The following is an 18,457-nucleotide window of genomic DNA, read 5'->3' on the forward strand; positions in this document are numbered from 1 at the left end:
CTTCGTGAGTTTAAAAACAAAAAGTAAGTGAATGACCTAACTGCTTTTTTAATTTATTTGTTTCTCTGACAGTTTAGAACAGACAAACTTTATTCGGAATTTGTAAAGATACGGGGCTAAAATAAAACCATTCTGTAGAACATTTGTCACTTTTTTTCTCAATCTTTTTAATTGATTTTTTATCCAAATTTAAAAAAAAATCATATACAACCTGTAAGATGTTACATTCATACTCAATCACAAGGTTAACATTGCTGATTCTCACAACAACCCCGTGTGTTACGTCATAAACCGTGTATGACGTCACAACAGCACTTACCCTGTCATCCACAACACTTTTTATCCAGTTTGAGTCGAGGAAAGCTTGGCCGACACTGCAAGCTTGTTCCCTGGTGGACGATTCCTGGTTGTTTATGAGCCAGTCCACCATTTCACTTCCAGTAATCGACATTGTGAATTTCCTCAGACTAACAAACATTTATTATTCGACACAGCTCTATTATACTGTTGCACTCATGACAAATAGGCGAACACGTAATGTCTTTGGTTCGTAATCAGCAAATATTTTAGACAAATCTAACATTTTGATAAATTTTAATATCCTAAAAACATTTAAAAAGCTAACAGGTTTTATCAGAGGCACCAAGCAAAGGGATTGGAATTTCATGTACCAAGTGGAACATCATGATGCTTCCAGGCATGTTTTATTGCTGCAATAGGGCTGTTCTGGCAATAACTTTATTATATCAGCGTTTCGGCCACCATGCAGCAGATTTATCGGGGTGCAATAAATGTGAATAATACAACGTGGACAATGTTGAGGTGGAAAAACTGAGAAAAAACGCTAGAGACGAAAAATAAGAAATGAAAAACTATCAATAACATTGTCAACGTTGTATTATTCACATTTTTACATCCTGATAAAGGCTGCTGCATGGTGGCCGAAACGTTTAAATAATAATGTTATTGCCTGGAAGCATCAGTAGTAATTTGTACCTTTTGGTTAAACTGCAAAATTATTGCCAGAAGAACCATATTGCAGCATTAAATATATACAAGAAACATTATTCTTACCGGTAGCGATGGTCTCTGAATTCAAGCCCATCACGGTCGTCGTCAATTTTCGCCCAAATTTCATGAAACCTCTCCGGGCTTAACCCCCCACTATTGTTTTCGAACATGTTGTCGTAATTACGAACGACGCCTGGTGTAGCATCGAAGATTTCGTAAGCGGATGCCTGTAATGGACACATAATATTACAGTTAGTTTTACCGGACCCGGTAGTCTGATTTGAAGTGTATCGTATGTATCAGTGGTTTTTAACCTTTTTTGCCTCATTTAACTCTTTCAGTTTATAATTGAACTATTGCATTTTTCCCCGTATTGCGTGATCAAATGCCAATAAGTATACGACACACAGTGATTACAGGATATAACATTTTTCTTGCAACTACTTACCCCCACCTACAACCTATAATTTCCCACAAGTGTGAATTTCCCATCAGTTAAGAACAACTGTCTATATTTAGGGGGCAAACCTTATACAATGATTTTAACTGCATAGTGATAGAAAAAAACTGGTGTAAGATACTGATGACCAAATAATACTTTGAAACCCAACATGAAAATGTTGTCTATGCCTGTGTTTAACTTCATGTCGAAGCCAGGTATCAAAAAACATGTTTACATTGTAAAGAGTTTCTAATTTTTTATTGTAAAAATTGTAAAAGTTTCTATTGTAAAAACTAATTAAACTCCACCCATTGAACATTGCTGCAAGAACTATTTACATAGACCAATTTATGGCGTCATAACAAAGCATGCGTTGGCAGAAGGTGAGGTGAAGGTTGTATGTTTTGTGGTGGAATCGAGGACATAGTTTCCATCACTTCCTGTGTTTGTGAATTGTAAACCCGCACAACACTTTAAACTGACTTGTCTTCACAAACTCTTTCACTCGGAGCAATTCATGAAAAATTAAATTTTTGGACCTAAGCTACCTTATGGCATGTGACAATAGAAAACGGGGCATAGTTAGAACTAATGTTAAAATAAAGTTGTACTTCAAACATTTGGTGCATGTACGTGACCCACAACCCATCAAAGGTAATATATGCTACAAAAGCAGTTACTTTTCAATTTCATACAATTTAAGTTCATTAAAGATTTCGAATCTGAATTTTCTGAAACATTACACACTACATGGTAACATTATATTGCATAAAATCACCTTCATGGAAATATCATGAGTGCTTGGTGATGTGATGTTCATATGAGTTGGCATATCATCAACTGGTGATCCGTGAATGGATATCAGTGACCTGGACCTCCCAGATCTGACATGCTTCAGGCTACTAAACATGAAGTACAGGTAAATTTACATACAAACCAAGCAAGTGATAATTTCCAAGCATTTGCCCTTTTCACAACAGGTTTTACAAATCTTTTTGTTGAAACCTGGATTGAAAAATCCCAGAATGAGCCAAAAAAAGAAAATCTAGAATAAACTTCTGTTTCACAAAGGAATTGAAAAGAAATCAAACGTGCTTGTTAAGTACCAGAACACTAATCAATTATTAAGAAGTTGATTTGACAACAAGTTTAGATAAATGTAGCATTTCCATTGGTAGCAATGTTCAACTGCGTGCGATTTGGGTGGTGGATGATCGATAACCTATTAACTCAGTTAATGAACAGATTTCATTGAAATAGTTTGGATGTACACATGCACAGATTCCTGTAAAACAAATCCAACCCAACAAAAACATTCAGAAAACACAACATCAGGAAGGGAAGCTTCGATTTCAAGCATTTCCTGAAGTCATGGTTTGTCCATATGCCACACTGTGCAGCCATGTATATATATAACAATGGAGCACATAGTGACCTTATACAGTAAATCTGCGTTGCACCACAAGCTTTGTTATTGTGATAATTTTAAGGGAAAGTCTGCTGATCACCATGTGACGTGACCATGGTTGCAATTGCATTTAAGGTAATAATACAGAATATGTAAGAACTTTTACTAGGTTGCCTAAGTGATAGCTCAACATTCAAGCAAATTGAAATGCTCCATGATACTCGCTGATAGAATTTAAATTCTTCAAATAAAGCTGCTCATTGTGACATTGATGAAGTAACTTTATGCTCAGCTTTTAACAGCAACAATTTTTGGTGGATATTCGTCATTGGAGGTAAATCATGGCATATAAATCTCTCTGAATCACTGCTACTTCGTACTCACAACAGCACTCATTTGTTCACCAACTAATAAACCATTTTTAACAAGGCCCAAAAACCCATTAAACAACATAAAATTCATTTGCACAGTACCGTGCAATTAAGCGCACATAATAGACTTGTAAGAAATGTCAACTGAGGGAATGCGTTTCAAAGGTATAGAACATGTTCCCAACGCAGGGCAGGCATGGAAAATTTGGCATGCTATTGGTTGGACAAAAACATAGGTTTCCGCTATGGTTAGCTTTTTTTATTCAGGCACAATATAATGACTGAAATACTAATCATATTTTGCACAGTAAAATCTCAATAAACACCGGGAATTACTTATAATAACAATCATAAGGCATGGCATGTAACCGGATAGCATAAACCATGGCTTCACAAATTGGGGATCACGACAAAGCAGGGTTGCCTGTTAAATTTTATGGATCACCAAGATTCAATTTTACACACAGCAATAGTTAGTTGTACATTTTCATTGACAATAACCTGCTTCAACAGTTGCAGAAAATGTTTACATCAGTCAAAGGGGGTTGTGGGCAAACGAATTTGGGAAGCTTTGGTATAATTATTATGGCATGTATCCCCTTGGTCTAGCATTAAAAAAATGCTGCCTGGTAAGGTGAAATAGCAGTAATGCACTTTATCGTCACAACAAACCATGCTTACCCCATGTTGGTCTGGTCATTAAGAAGGCTGCCACTTTTTCCAATTGTGTCTGGCATCTGGTATACCTGAAATACCATCCACAGTACAATGATAGGTCGTAGGGTTACAAACTTTTCTGTTGGCTAATTTACATTTTTGCATTGAGCAAACTTAATTATTGCAACCTTTGGATAGCCGAAGTTAAGTGTGATGCTTGGCTGCATCAAGTGCTAAATGTGCCCATAGTTTATGAAAATACAGAAAGCCAATTTTGTATAGTTATATGTGTCTTCTACTCAATTAAAACAAATACAGAAAATCAACACTTTTTACGAATATTGTATCAGCAATCCCATAATAAACATAGCTTATTTAATCATAAAGCTGATCACTGTTACGTAATCATGTGATAAGTAGATTCTGTTGGGCAGGAACAAACAAACTTACATCTGACATTCCATCATTCTCTGTCATGGACAAGGAATGTGAGTTTACTTTAGTTGATGTTGGATCATGCGTCATTAACAGTTTATAGCAGTAAGTACAAGATCTGAGCATGCCTGTGACAAAACAAATATGCAAGATTAGAAAATTACTGAATTTCTTATTTTAAAATTTTGATGCTAAAATTAGGTGAATTTAAATGTGCTATAAACGAAAATCTAATAATTACCATGGAAACCCATGACCTCTCCTGGTATAAGCAAATAACAACACCGTTTGCAGAAAATGTGTCCACATATACGACAGTGATGTCTTCGCCGAAAGGTGGTAAATCGATCTCCGCATTCATAGCACTCATGGCAATGCTCATCAGGCATCCAAAACTGTCTGAGATTTCCTTCACTGGAAGTTGCGGCTGACGAGAAACTTGATCTCGCTTGTTGCTGCATTATAAGTCTTAACATTTTAACATGTATGTAGGTTATATAATGCGGTCTAGTGACACTGAACTGTACCTTTCTAGTTCGGCAATGTTGGAAAAACTAATTAAAAAAAATTTTAAATGGAAAAGGTGATAAACCCTATAAAAGGTCTCCAAAGAAACAATTATATATAAAGTGTAGAGAGAAAAGCATTAAATAAATTGAGAAAACATCAGGTCAAGAAAAGAACATAAACATTAAAAACATTTCATGAGTTTGCAAACAATGCTAAAGCTATGCACAAGTTTTGATTGAATGGAAACAAAAAAGTGAATCAGCTGGTAGACACAAACCATTATGGGGGCATTATTTCCGCTGATCATCCGCGGAATGTCGCGGAACATGGTTGAAAAGTTTTTTAATCTCATTTCCACCTCACTTCCGTGAAGGTGTTCGCGTGTCTGCAAAATTTCCCAGAACTTTTAAAACCGAATAAAAATCACTTGCCTACTGTAACTATGAAAATTGTACAAACAATTTGTTTCAAATTGTGTGTGTGTAAACAAGACAATAACACAAGCCCAACTTCCCTGCCAAATATAAGGGAAGTTTGCAGGAAAGCAAAACATAAATGGTGTGACAGGGATACAGATAATTAACATGTTTGGCCTAATATTTAAAGTAACAGTATGTCAATAGGTCAACCTGTATTATTATTAAGTGCCAACAGCGATAATCCCTTGTTCAAATGTACACACCAGGCCCAATTAACCATATATCAAACTACAGCAGTACACATGTAGATATATACACTGTAAATTGCTCTGCTATAAATATATAAACTGCATCCTAACTTGAAACAAACCTTGTACACTGGAGTAATTTCCAATGAGCCTGGACGACTTTTCTTAGAATTCGTTTTCTTTGGGGATCTAAAATTTTCTGCACTTTGCTGTGGAGTCTCATGATTCGATTCTGCACAGTTTATATACATTATGTTGTGTTTCGTAAAAGATTGTTGCAATAGGAACATTCATACAAGAACCAAGTACTTGTAACAGCACTTATGTGTTCCAAACTGGCAGCATAAATGTAACATTTACAACAGTAAAAATTATTAAACATATTGCAAGACCTTGTATAGAGACTAATCCAATTTTGTTAAAGACCTTAGGAATGTACAATAAAACGAATGCCTACAAGCCCCGCTCATTCAGTTTTACATTTAGTTTTAAAATGCTTAGACAATCAACTACCAATGGCCACAAATGGCAGCTACAGGAAATGTTGCATAGTTCAAAATATTGTTATGACAACAATATTTCAGTACTTGACAGAACATAAATGTGAGAAACTCTTGACATATCCCATTTTACAAAGACACAACTTATAATTCATTACTGATGCTGCCAGGCAAGTTATAAATACAAGAAGGTTCTGCTTTAAATATTTTCTTCTGGAAAAAATATTGACAAAACTTGCATTCGTAGAAACAACATTATAGGGATTTCAGTAATATATATTATGCTTTTTATAATAACATACATTCTAGAACAAGGGTGAACAACTGAATCAGTTGTGCATGCCATATTTGCTGTATACTATTTATCATGCGGCAAACATTTGTATGACATTTTAGGGGTAATTGCCAAAAAAGCATTTCGCTTTTAAATTATTTGACATGTTTTTTTCTCACAAAATATTTTCTGACATTCTAAGCAAAAATCAGACCGCTTGCCATTTTCAAACAAATGCCAAATTTGGCATAGATTACATGTGTTGTGCATGCCTGTTAACACATACTCAATTTTATTTTGAGTGAAAAATTACAACCAAAATGACCAACAGATACAAGTAAAATTACATGAGATCAATAAAACCGTTTATGTAATCAAAAAAATTCCCTAATACTGTGACCTTGTTGTTACCTTTTCTTCGAGGAGTCGTTTTCTGTTCAGAAATTGTTGGTCTTTGGTTTTGAAAACTTTGTGATTTCTTAGCTTGTAAATCAGATTCCGCATTTACTTCTTTTGGTTCTACAAAACAAATGTCTAAGTTTTATCAGTTTCTTTAAAACATGATATGTTTTTGGACAGGGTGTAGACTAACTAAAGCTTCTATTGCATTAGTTTAATATTTCTGTGTAGCCAATTGTTTTGTTCACCAATCTCACCTTTTTTGAAACTAAATATACCAAGGACCGATTGAAGAATGGTCGATCTGGTTAACGAACTTTCTTCTTTCAATGGTTCGAAGAAAGTAAGTGAGTCTTTTTCCACATTTAACATGTTTGAATTCATGCATTACTCAGCTAAGTAAATAGCATGAATATGCAACTTATTAACAAAATACACACATTGCACAGTTATAAAAAAATAATTGTTTAAAGCAGATTTCTTAAAATTAACAAAAACTAAAGTTCACCCAAAAATATCACACACTTCTTGAGTTTCAAATAAGAAAGCGTTGATAAATAAATGACTATCTTTCAAAAAAGGCAGGTAAACAATGTACGCTTGCTCTCGCAAAAACACATATTAGCTTCAACCAGTAAGCAATACCGCACAACAAACTTCTTCGGCAAAAAGTTGAAGACTTTTATTTTCGGGGACTTCCCTGATGACCACAAACAGCTAGTGCGACACCCAGTGTCTGATGAAAGTAGTGTATTATTATTATTATTATTATTATAGCTTGCAATATAGGCGAAATAATCGCAATAAAAAGATGTTAAAAACAAAACAATCACTACTTTCAAATAGCGTAAAACTAGCAATTGGCAGTTACCAGTGGAAGTCGCTGTATTCGTTATCATTTGACGATAGACGGTGCTGATAATAAAGCAATTTTTTTGTCTTGAAGTAAAACCATGCTTTTGAAATGCAAAATTATTGCCTCTTGTCATGTAGTTTGCATGTGAACAGGAAACAACTTAATTGACAATCACAACGCTGCGATAATCATTACCAAACAAATTGATACAATCTGAAGAAATGTTTAGATGTTTGTCAAATACACACAATTTTCAGAATCCTGGTAGATCCTACATTTGGTGAATACTTTTTCAACGTGAATAACCTCAACAATAATTGAACACGTCATTAGGTATTCTCATTGCGAGAATTTAACAAAAATATTCCACGTATGCAAATGGTTGATGACATAAGAAAACTCGGCCATAAACAAGTTCACTATTGACTTTACCAGTTGATTAAAGTTATCTTAATTATGGGGTATTTACAACTATTTGCTGTGGCAAATATGACATTAATTGTCATTAAATTATCAGAAGGGATCGGATTGTATCATGTTTTACTATACTCCTGTCAATCGTGCACTGAAATGTTGCGCTTATTCAGCCGTTCATTAGATTTTGAACCGCTTGTGAAAGGTTTCACTATACAATTCACTTGTTAAACTCAAAATATGTTTTTCTGTAATGTTGACAAAGTTCCAGCGGGGGGTGGCGTATGACGTTAATGCGTGCCATGTAGTGGTTTTATATTTTATATTATCTAGTCCTGTGTAACACCGTATTTCAGTAGTATTATTTCACAGACGAAAAACGACAAACGCTTGCATTTTAAATGCAAAAGCTATAAGGTGACATTACAGCAAAAAGAATGTCAGTAAAAATGACATTTCTTAGTGTGAACGATGTGTTATGGTTGCAGTGTTTAGTGTGTTTTCTCTCATCCTACAATAAATCCTAAAGGCAGTAACTCGTAAACCTGGGACCCTATTTTGCTTTGACATCTTTCATTTTATTGTGAACAGAGAATTTTAACCACAGCTTGAAAAACACGTTACATATCGTTAGCACATAACAAACACTATATCTTTCGAACTTTTCGAAAGCACAAAACGACATCGGCAAATGAAGGTATTTTCTACCTCTATCACCGAACAGAAAAAATCAGTACAATCGTTAACGTAATGTGCCATAGACCATGACACTATACCAATGCGAGTAACCATGGGTAAATGCGACATGGATTAAGTCTGCAACTAGTGTTCGTATATTGCTTACACATAATAAATTAATTATAACTGGTCAAATTAAAACCAATGACTTTTTTTTTTTTGGCTTAATGTTTTGGCTGGTTGGACATTTTATTAGAACCATAGAATGCATGTTGGCAAAAATGTGTAACGCAACAAAATCATTGTAAACACTGATAGGTAAAAAGACGAGCGAATGCACAGACAAACCTTTAGGCAACTCCTTTATCAATGGCTTGGCCGATTGTAAAGTTGTGCAAAATATCTGTTTTCTAAGCAAGTATGTTTAACACTTATCCTTGCCGTTGGGATTGCCGTTTGAAGTAAAGTATCAGGATGGTTACGTTATTGACCCTAATATCCACGCTGTTTTAACGCGGGTATCTTGATCCAACGACCAGAGGAGCCTCTGCTCTTTCTACAATTCAAGCACTGGCCTTGATACTCACAGCGCTTTTGGCACGACTCGACCTGTTCCTGATCGACATTTTTTCACGGAAATTTTGTTCCGCGGTTCGTCGGTCTGGAGGACGAGCAAGACGCGACCAAAAGTCGATGTCGATTCGTTTTGGAAGAAGTTTCTCCTTGGGTGGTGTTTTGCTGGGCAAGCGGGTTTCTCCGTCACCCTTGCGCGCCAGGACCTCGTGGGCCATGCAGTTAGCCTGTCGTGATGTGGTAATATTCATTGATTTGGCGTTTGGTTTAGCCAGATATACAAATCGTTTAGATTAGCCAGATGCTTTATTTGAATAAAACGATATTGCACTAACAAGGTGATTAAAAAGCATAACGTGCGTTAATTCTAAAGTTGTGTTATATTTTTTTATGTAGTAATTTCGTAAATATAACTTAAATGATCTTCCAATTCAGGTAACCAGGTTTTGTAAAGAAAATCTTATGCCTTTAAACGTTTTCTCACCCAACAATAAAACGAGCTCGCGCCCTTGTTTATCTTTTGGATTTTTTCGTAGCTGACATCTTTCAGTACAAACAGAACTCGACGAGCTGTTGTCACAGAAACCGAAGAAGGGTCGCATAGCGCCACCCTACGGGTGACTGACAGACGTCCAAGCTTTCCCATGAGTGCGTGCAGAGCTGGCCAATCCTGAGACAATTACGTGATATATTTGAATCTGTTAGAATTGCTTTCTTGAAACAGGTCTGTTTGTGGCTATCCATGTACAAGTAAGAATGCGGTGCTGGTATGAAAACGAACACGCCTATCAGTGGGTTCATAGTCGATGAAGTTAAAAACAGTTAAAATGTGTTGAAGAAAAATGAAGTACAATTCTTCGACTCGATTTATTGTTGATTCTTGACTGCTTGAAAAGGCAACAAAAATTATGACAATTTACGAAACTGAACATATTGCCAATAGATCATGGCCGCAGTATGAGCGAATTTTGTCGTAGAATGCCTTGTCTGTATGTTAAGGTTCGTGTTTAATAAGAATGAACTTTAAATTCATTTTGAAGAATTGGTTCGAATTTTTGAAAAAATACTATCAGAATACTCTACAAATGTCTTCAACCACAACTCACATTAATTTTTCGTTCGTTCTCGCCGAGAATCATGAACGTGGCCAATACTGCCGCTTTAACGACATCTGGTGGTGACTGAAAGCTGTGTATTTCCGACACTACCTGTCGCGACATGTTGAGGATGGCTGCACGGTACTTGGATAGATCAGCCAGTTGTTTGACGAGCTCCCGAGCCCTCTTAACATCTCCCCAAAACAACTCCCTGTTAATGTCCGGAAGGTGATCTTCGGATTCGTTTTCGATCTAAATTATTTGCAACAAATTATATTTTGAACAAACTCTGCCAGGCTGAATTGCTGATAATTTTAAGGCGTTTTTACATTTTTATTGATTTCAGTGGCAGCAGACAGATGGCCACTGTTTCGACCTGCAAGGTCTTATCAGTGCAGCCTGGTGTGACTCTTCTAGACGACTTTGCCGACCATACGGTTGCGTTTGTGTTTACTTTAAAGGGAATTGACGATGCAAGGCAAAATACATCTTCATTAGTTATATACGAAAATGATACTAGAGAGGGCTATACGTGTACTATATGAAAGGACTATATGTGTACTATATTATTGCTGAAGGGGTGGTGGTAGCCAGGTCATCGTCTGTAGTAATGGTTAAGATCCACAACCACGAAACAAGAAGTTATCCACATTTTATCACGTATTTAAACTTGGGCTTGAAAAAAGTGAGATCAACGGGTTGAAAAAGCAGCACATTTTCATCACGTTTTTTTAATCTTTTAAAACGCTACAAATATATTGATCCCAACCTGATAAAGTAGATGTTCGAGTGTTTCAATATCCCGTTGTTTTAGGGCGTTTTTTAGACTCTCTGCATACTGAGATGCCGTTCTCTTCCTCAGCAAATCTTTTGCCGTGTTTAGAAGCAGTTTCTCCTCGTTGGTTAATTCGCCGTCGCCGAAATACCGTTCGAACTCACACAGAGCTTGCCACAAATCAGCCCTTTTAAATAAGTAATGGTAAAAAATATTTGTGCAAATTTAGCACGACCTCAAATTATCCAATAGTTAGCATAGTTATAGTTGCCTTTTTTTCTATAGCACACATTCTATTCCGGCAATAGATTACGAAGCTTGCTCAAAAGTGACAAAATTCCGTGTTAGTTATTTCACGGTAACCCCTTGGTGCAATGTAGAAGGTGTATAACTATCAATCGTGGTATTGTCAAACATTATTATGAGTATTATGTTGCTGTTGCTGACAGGCATATAATCTGTTACCCCGAGGAAGCCCAGCTGGAGAGCAGGGGAAAGGCTGGCCAATAAAAGTTACCTGTAATTAAGTCAGAAGGACAGATAATAAAAATAAAATGAACTACTTTTATCTGGTTAAAGTAGAAACCTTTGAAACCTTGTCTTAAAAACAATGAAAAAAAACACGTCCATACCTATCACCACTGTCTATCGACTCTTTAAGCTTTCCCATCAGACCTTCTTTCAGTTTGTCCCATAGCTCGTTGCTCTCCCGCACCAGTCTTTCTTTTGCCTCCATCATCTCCACTTTCTGCAGGTTCTTCTCCGCTTTTCGCAACAACGCGATATTTTTCGAATCCTGAGCGCCCCAGGCCTGTTTCTTCCTAGGCGCACTCTTCTTGGCTAAAAGATCAGTGGCACTGTGAGGTCGAGGATTATTGGTTTGCTGCCTTTTTTTCGCCCTCACTTCTCCATTTGGAGTTTCAAACCGCACAGTTTTGACGATTTTGTGATCTGAACCGTTAACCGCGCCAACGTTCTGCGATTTTAAGCTGTTTTGCATGGGCCTTGGTGTCCCCCAAGCTGCAACAGGTTTAAGAACGCGTTGGCTGTCAGGAGTATTGTTTTCTGTACGGGCTGTTTTTGGCCTCAAAGGCTGCCGGGGCTTAGTTGGAGGTCGTTCTGTTCTCGCAGTTTGAGAACGTCGAGATCCCTCCATTTGTCGTCTTTCTTTCCTCCCACTTTTCCGGGGATGATTAGATGTCCTGCCATCCGTAACCATTCCTTTTCTCGCCTTGTCTGGACTTCCGGAACGCTTTTTCGCCTCGTCAAGCAAGGATTTGTCTGTGTCGGGCAAGCAGACCATTCGAAACGCGTTTACAGCCTCGCGTAACGGCTGGGAGTTCGTTTCTTCGGTTAAAAGTGCTTTCTTAAGTTGGTGTCGAGCCGCAGCAATCTGCTTTAACTTTAAATCTTCATCTTCGTTCTTTCTTCTCTCCTGGAGAAGAGCAAATGCCTCTCGCGCATCCGCAACAGCCCGGAGGAGTTCATCATGATTGGAGGAATCAAGGTACTCCAGAACCTCCGCGGAGGACTCGGCTAGCGCAATCGAAGCTGCGAGTTCCTCGAAAGACCCGAGAGCAACTGCGGACACAAGTTTCTTCCTTATTTCCTTTGCAGTCGCGCGCTTTTGATCCACCTCTCTGAGAACTTGCTCCGCATCCTCAACCAACGGAGCTGACAATTCCTCTTCTCCTGAACTAAGGTGTAGGATCTTATTTATTATTTTGTGCGCCGTATCGATATCCCGAAATTCGGCGATGTTGGTGATTTCGGCCAGGAGGCATTCCGCCAAACTACTTGCACCGGATCTCTGTCGTTCCGACAAATTCATTGAAAGTTTCGATTCCGGCGACGGGAAAGTCCCTGTTGAATTTTTCCCTTGCTCGAAGCTTATAACGTTGGCCGCCATTTCGACATTGCGATGTCGCAACTTTGCCTCCTCTTCACACTTTTCTGTATGAGAGACAACAAACTCGCGCGCCCTATGGAGGAGAGAATCCGAAGCCAAAACCTGACACGAGTTAGAGCGCGCGATCGCTTCTCGGATAGCCTTTGCATTCTTGCTATCAAGTGCAAGCGCGAGGTCTTGCTTTGCGTTTTCGCGTCGAAAGTTCTGGAACTTTAAATCCCCAAGCTTTTGTTTCGCCTGAAGAACCACAGCGTGCACTGGCGACACGTACAACTTTTCCGACAAGGATAACCCGGCTTCAATGGCAAGTTCCCTATTCTCGGTGACCGCTTTGCGCAAATCATCAATGCAAGTTCTTTTCTTCTCTCGAATATTTTGTATGTGCGCTTGAGCTTCCTCTACTGCAGGATCATATCTCGGTAAACTGGTGACGTTCAGGGCCTTCGCTATCTCCGTCTCATTATCCGAAAGCATGGCACGGTGCAAAGCGTACCGAGCCGAATTTTCGATGCTATTCGATTCCAGACGGGATATTCGAATCTCTGCTAGTTTTACCCCAGCGACGCGTTTTAAATTTGTAAACAACTTCTCGGGAAAAATCGATGTCAGACATTTTAAAACCCGGTCGAGATTGTTGAATTTTTGGCTCGCGATTTCGGCCTTTGTGCTTCCATCGGTGGAACGGTTGTTACCAAGATTCGGGAAATTTTCCGCATTCGTGTTTGTGGATGAGACAAGGGCGCTCAAGGCGGCTTCCAAGTTCGCCGCCACCTTTTCCAAGTCGTTTTGCGATTGTTGCGAGGTTTGAATTCCAAGAAACAGACCCAGGGTCTTCTCCACACCCGCCAGAGCCGCGTGACGATTCAAAACCTCCAACATAGCGACGGCTTCCCGCAACACGGCGAATCCCCCTTCTTGATTCTCGCTGTGGACGGGGTTGTTTTGGGGTTTTCCCGTTCCGATGATTTCGGAGCGGCGTGCCGCTGTCAACGCCTTTAGTTTTTCACGGTTCTGATTTGCCGAGTTTTCGAGACTTTGCACAGACGCGCGCGCCACGCCCAGAACCTTTGAAATCTTTTCTGCGGAATCCGTCAAGAAAGCTTGTGTTTCGTTTAGCATCGTCGGTCGCTCGAGTGGAACTTCACAGTCTTCGCGAAAGCAACCAAAACTTTCGCGCGAATTGTTCACACCGACATTGTGACAGTCTTTATGTCGTTCCGCGAGTTCCAGTAGTTGCCTTGCAACCTCGCGCATGCGTACTTCGACGGCCCCGACTGCACTTGCGCATACACGATACGGTCTGATGACGTTTTGGGTCAAACGGGCCGCGGTTCTGTTCTGATCTTGAACCAAAGTTTGAATAGCTGCAATTTTCGAGGCCATTTCGTCCGACGACTTCATCCGTTTCTTGTGCGTGTTGGGACCATCCATTGTGTGTGCGGTCTCGTTCAGGGCGTTGACATTCTGTCCAAGATCCTCGTAGTGTTTGGCGCCCAGCGCCCGAATGACGTCATTGACGAGAGTGACGCTACGCTCCAGCGAGCGGACCACGTGATCTTCTATTGCAGAAACATGAGTTTGAGGAATTCCAGCGTCCTGCGATTGGAGGGTGTGAATGCATTTGCTTTTTAATGAAAGCAAAAATAAGTTTAAACTGCGGGTGATCAACATTCAAATCATTCGCAGTTTAAACTTGACTAAAAATGAAATTATGGTGGAGGTGAGTGTGGTTACTATAAACTTTTCTGTTTGTGGAAACCTGCAAAGATGTTTAAACTGATAAGTAATTACCCCTAAAACGTCAAGCTAAGCTAAAAGTTTTTTAACAATTTTTTTCTTGTTTGTTTGCCACTAAAAGGTCTAACATATAGTAGCTCATGGAACCTTTTATATTTTGTTTTTGCACCCACTCTGCAAATCGCTGGTTTGTGTTAAAATATCAATATGTATTCGAGAATGGTGTTACATGCATACTCCAAAAAACACGTTGTTACTACATTTGCCAAGTGTATTACTGTACACCATTTGTTAACGCTGCTCGTTATTCAATTAAACCCATGTAGAAGACAAAATGTAACCGTTACCCAGCAGACATTGAATAGGTCAATATTTACTGATTAAACCGTTTACGATATAAAGGTGGTTACAGACCACCTCAAAGTTAACATCAGCTACCTTTGCTTTTAGCAGAAGTTGATTTGACCATTCAACGTTTCGTTGGCGAACACTTTCTTCTAGGTTTGTCACCAATTTGCTCTGTTTAATTTCCAATAGCTCTTCCAAAACGCTGAAAACCAAAATCTAAACGTTTATATATTATCTTAATTGAAAGTCTGCAGTAGACTGCATATTATTTCTAGTATGTACACATATTCTTAAGCTTTCAGTGATATCATTTTCTTCACGCATTCAATAATACGCATTTCACGTTGGTAATATCATTACATCACCCACAAACCAAACACCTAGAACAACCACTGTCCATACAACGTGCTTCGGAAGGAACAACGCCCTGTTAATATTTGACAAATCGTAGTGGTTGTGAAACTGATTTCAAGTGCTGTTGACATGTTCAAGTGCAACAGCCTGCTGCTGCTACTGTTACCATATCCATGACCATTGACCAATAAGGTTTCAAAGTTTGTAGGGCAGTTAAAGTTTGGGCTAAACGAGCGACTTTAATCCTTATTCATACAAATCAATTCGAAAATGTTTGTTTAAAATGTGTAACTAATTTATTACTGAAACGATGTAATGAGACAACAAAAGTCAAATATAAAGCATTAATTTACTTTAAAAGAGAATATTAAAAATAAACCTCCTTCATGCTCAGCAGAAAATAAACATCGAAATCATATGTTTTATGCTTCGTGCTGTGCTACGTTAGGGTTCTTACTGTAACTACAACATAACACTGGTGGTTTACTCCAGAAATGAAATATGAAAACGCATTTTTAGGAGGATTTTTGGTTGTTGCAAAGCTAAGGATACTGAAGTGGACTTATTTTGCCACAACCTTTTAGCGTGGATATACAGCGGAGCTTTCCGATCCAGTTTTAATCTTTCCCATCTTTGCAGAGATTCGCGCAGTAATTTTACTTTGCCTCGGCTTATCGCCTTCTCCAACGTCTGCGAAAACAAATGCGACATTCAGACGTGACAAAAGTTAAATAAAATTGAAAAAAGTTGTTACAAACACAAGTGCCCATATTTCTACGTATGTTCGTCGCAAATTAATTGATACTTGATGAATGTTGATTTTACGAAGGCCTATTGTTGCGTTTTTTTCGTATGAATTCTAGCAAAACAATACGCGGACATAGTGCTATATACTGCCGATTATCTTGCCTTTTTTACTTAAGTTCGCCGCGCCATAAACGCCCGTGTAACGCTTTTATAAATATGGCTAAACCGATTTTTTGGAAGAACTTGCCACGTGACCCGGAAAAATTTACGAAACTTAGTAAGTTGAAAACAAATAAAATCCAACCAATGTTATGTATATAATTTTTAAGTGCTAAAAAATACATTGTTTGACGTCATTATAGTCTCTTATATATGTGGACCAGAAAATCACAAAATTGGCACTCACAAATCCGCGACAGTTGACTTTTGTTAGTTCAGATCACCCAACCGTTATATTACAAAATTCATCGCGCTTTAGCAGCGTAATGTATGACATAACCTCTGTAGGAAGGTTCGGGTTTTCGGCGAAAAGCTTTTGCTCGTCGATCAGGCGTTTAAGCAAAGTTCGCGCGGTTTCTACATCTTGTGACAAAACGACTGCTTCCTTTGTTTGTTGAATCATCTCCTCGCTGCCCTTGATCGCTGCTTCAAGGTCAGCTATGTTGCTTTGCGAAACACAGCGATCTAGCAGTTCTTTTTGCTGCAACGAAATATATGTGTATTATTATGTCGGGTCACAATCAACACAATGGAATATAGGCTACATTAAACCACACTAAAAACACTCCACTGATATTTTAGCCCAATAAAATTGAAGGCCAATGACAAAATAACTGAGATTATTTACATGGTGAAATCATAACAAAATATAGTGGTTGCAACGGCATCCTTGGTACCATTTCTGGCGAAAACAAGCCTACTATTGTGAAAACCAATATAAAAATTGGCAACATGTCTAAAAAAACAAGTGTTTTTTCGGAAGAAGGTGCTTACGTTGGCAATTCGTAACGCGACGGCTGCTGCCTCCAACAAGTTTTCAGAGTTCTGTAGGCCTAATTGTTTGTAGACAGTTACAGCTGACTGGAGAGCATCCACGTCTTGACCTCGGAGAAGAGACTGCAATGTCGACTGTGCTATTTTCCATTTGTGTAAACTATACGAACGAAAAGTATATCAGGTTGAATTTATTCACTCACGTTTTTTCATCCACCGACACACTCTATCTATAAAACAAGTGATATATCAAACCAGTATTGCTGTCACGCATCGTAGTAGCCTATGTAAAAAATATGTATCATTACCGAGGCTACAAGATTCAAAATTATCTTTTATATTATTGCATTTTTATTACATCATAATAAGCCAATCTTAAGTGATAATAGTAAGAAGAGTGCCATGAGTGTTTTGAATGGCTTTGTCATCAATCGCCATGAATGATTTAGGACTTATATTGCGTTACTTGCAAGTATTCTGCAAAATTATTAGTAATACGTTTTGAGCCAGGAACTTATTTCAACGCTCACCGTGCTTGTTCACGCAGAAGAACAGGAGAATGAAAGAGCAAGCCGCTTGAAGTTGCTTCGTTAACAGCTCGTTCCAATCTGTGCACATCTCTGCTTTCCGCACCTTTTGCAAGCACGGCTTCGAATGCCTTCACAACCTGATCAATTTTCATCTTATTTAAAGCATTTAATACCGTGGTTTAAGTTCTGTTGTTGTATTGTTGACATTGCAAATACGGAAATACTATATTTGCAAAAGTACTGGCAGCAAATAAACTGCAACCAATTAGTATGAATCTACAAGCCTGGCAACGGAAGAACATCATGACCAAAACAAACTGCAAGTACGCGCTTCCATTTTGCTAATAACTTGTTTCTCGCACAACCAGATAAGTTGTGCGGTTGAAAGTGCTCGACTATTATGTACGTCTCGCCTCTTTATGCGTAGAGGACAACTGATTATCAACAATGGGGAATCGGTTTACAATTGATTAAATTAGCCCAATGTGGTTATTGCCTTACCTTGGATTTTGAGGTGCCAGTAGCCACGTTTGTGACATCATGTGGATTGACCTTATATTGACTCTTCACTTTGGCTCCCCCAAAGCACCAAATTAGAAAAGAAGACATTGCAAAAACCTTATCTCTTTTTTTTATTGCAAGTGATCCAGCTTACACATCATACACCATCATAAACTGATTGTAAACGAATTGGCTTCAGTACAGCCTTAACCGTGATGAGACAGTTTCTTCTGAATAGTTATTTCTTGTAATTATGTGAATTGAAGCCTCT

At 38.3% G+C, this 18,457-nt stretch overlaps 2 protein-coding genes across 3 annotated transcripts in view; both read right to left on the minus strand.

Annotated features, from left to right (window-relative positions):
- Nucleotides 1-7,089, minus strand: part of LOC145896167 (1-phosphatidylinositol 3-phosphate 5-kinase-like) — a 32,414-nt gene extending 25,325 nt beyond the window's left edge. Inside the window, exons 1-10 of one of the 2 annotated variants that reach the window (XM_082985043.1) lie at nucleotides 6,932-7,089; nucleotides 6,687-6,794; nucleotides 5,624-5,733; nucleotides 5,112-5,219; nucleotides 4,566-4,779; nucleotides 4,340-4,452; nucleotides 3,914-3,978; nucleotides 2,232-2,352; nucleotides 1,075-1,238; nucleotides 320-467 (exon numbers count right to left, since the gene is read on the minus strand). In XM_082985043.1, coding sequence (XP_082841169.1) covers nucleotides 320-467; nucleotides 1,075-1,238; nucleotides 2,232-2,352; nucleotides 3,914-3,978; nucleotides 4,340-4,452; nucleotides 4,566-4,779; nucleotides 5,112-5,219; nucleotides 5,624-5,733; nucleotides 6,687-6,794; nucleotides 6,932-7,058 — 1,278 coding nt within the window. In that variant the 5' untranslated portion in view covers nucleotides 7,059-7,089. Of the gene's footprint in view, nucleotides 1-319; nucleotides 468-1,074; nucleotides 1,239-2,231; nucleotides 2,356-3,913; nucleotides 3,979-4,339; nucleotides 4,453-4,565; nucleotides 4,780-5,111; nucleotides 5,220-5,623; nucleotides 5,734-6,686; nucleotides 6,795-6,931 lie in introns of both variants that reach the window. The other variant, XM_082985042.1, reaches the window with a different exon arrangement.
- Nucleotides 7,090-8,687: 1,598 nt separating this feature from the next.
- On the minus strand, nucleotides 8,688-18,388 carry LOC145894268 (uncharacterized). The gene is made up of 11 exons (XM_082982800.1): nucleotides 18,187-18,388; nucleotides 17,686-17,822; nucleotides 17,156-17,315; nucleotides 16,662-16,862; nucleotides 15,993-16,105; nucleotides 15,152-15,263; nucleotides 11,700-14,572; nucleotides 11,062-11,254; nucleotides 10,302-10,544; nucleotides 9,680-9,865; nucleotides 8,688-9,422 (listed from the first exon to the last, which is right to left on the minus strand). The coding sequence occupies exons 1-11, from the start codon at nucleotides 18,292-18,294 to the stop codon at nucleotides 9,186-9,188; spliced, it is 4,563 nt and encodes a 1,520-aa protein (XP_082838926.1). The 5' UTR covers nucleotides 18,295-18,388; the 3' UTR covers nucleotides 8,688-9,185.
- Between the last annotated feature and the right edge of the window lie 69 nt (nucleotides 18,389-18,457).

Source organism: Ascidia mentula, chromosome 3, assembly GCF_947561715.1.
Source record: "Ascidia mentula chromosome 3, kaAscMent1.1, whole genome shotgun sequence".
In the NCBI taxonomy this organism is placed as follows: Eukaryota; Metazoa; Chordata; class Ascidiacea; order Phlebobranchia; family Ascidiidae; genus Ascidia; species Ascidia mentula.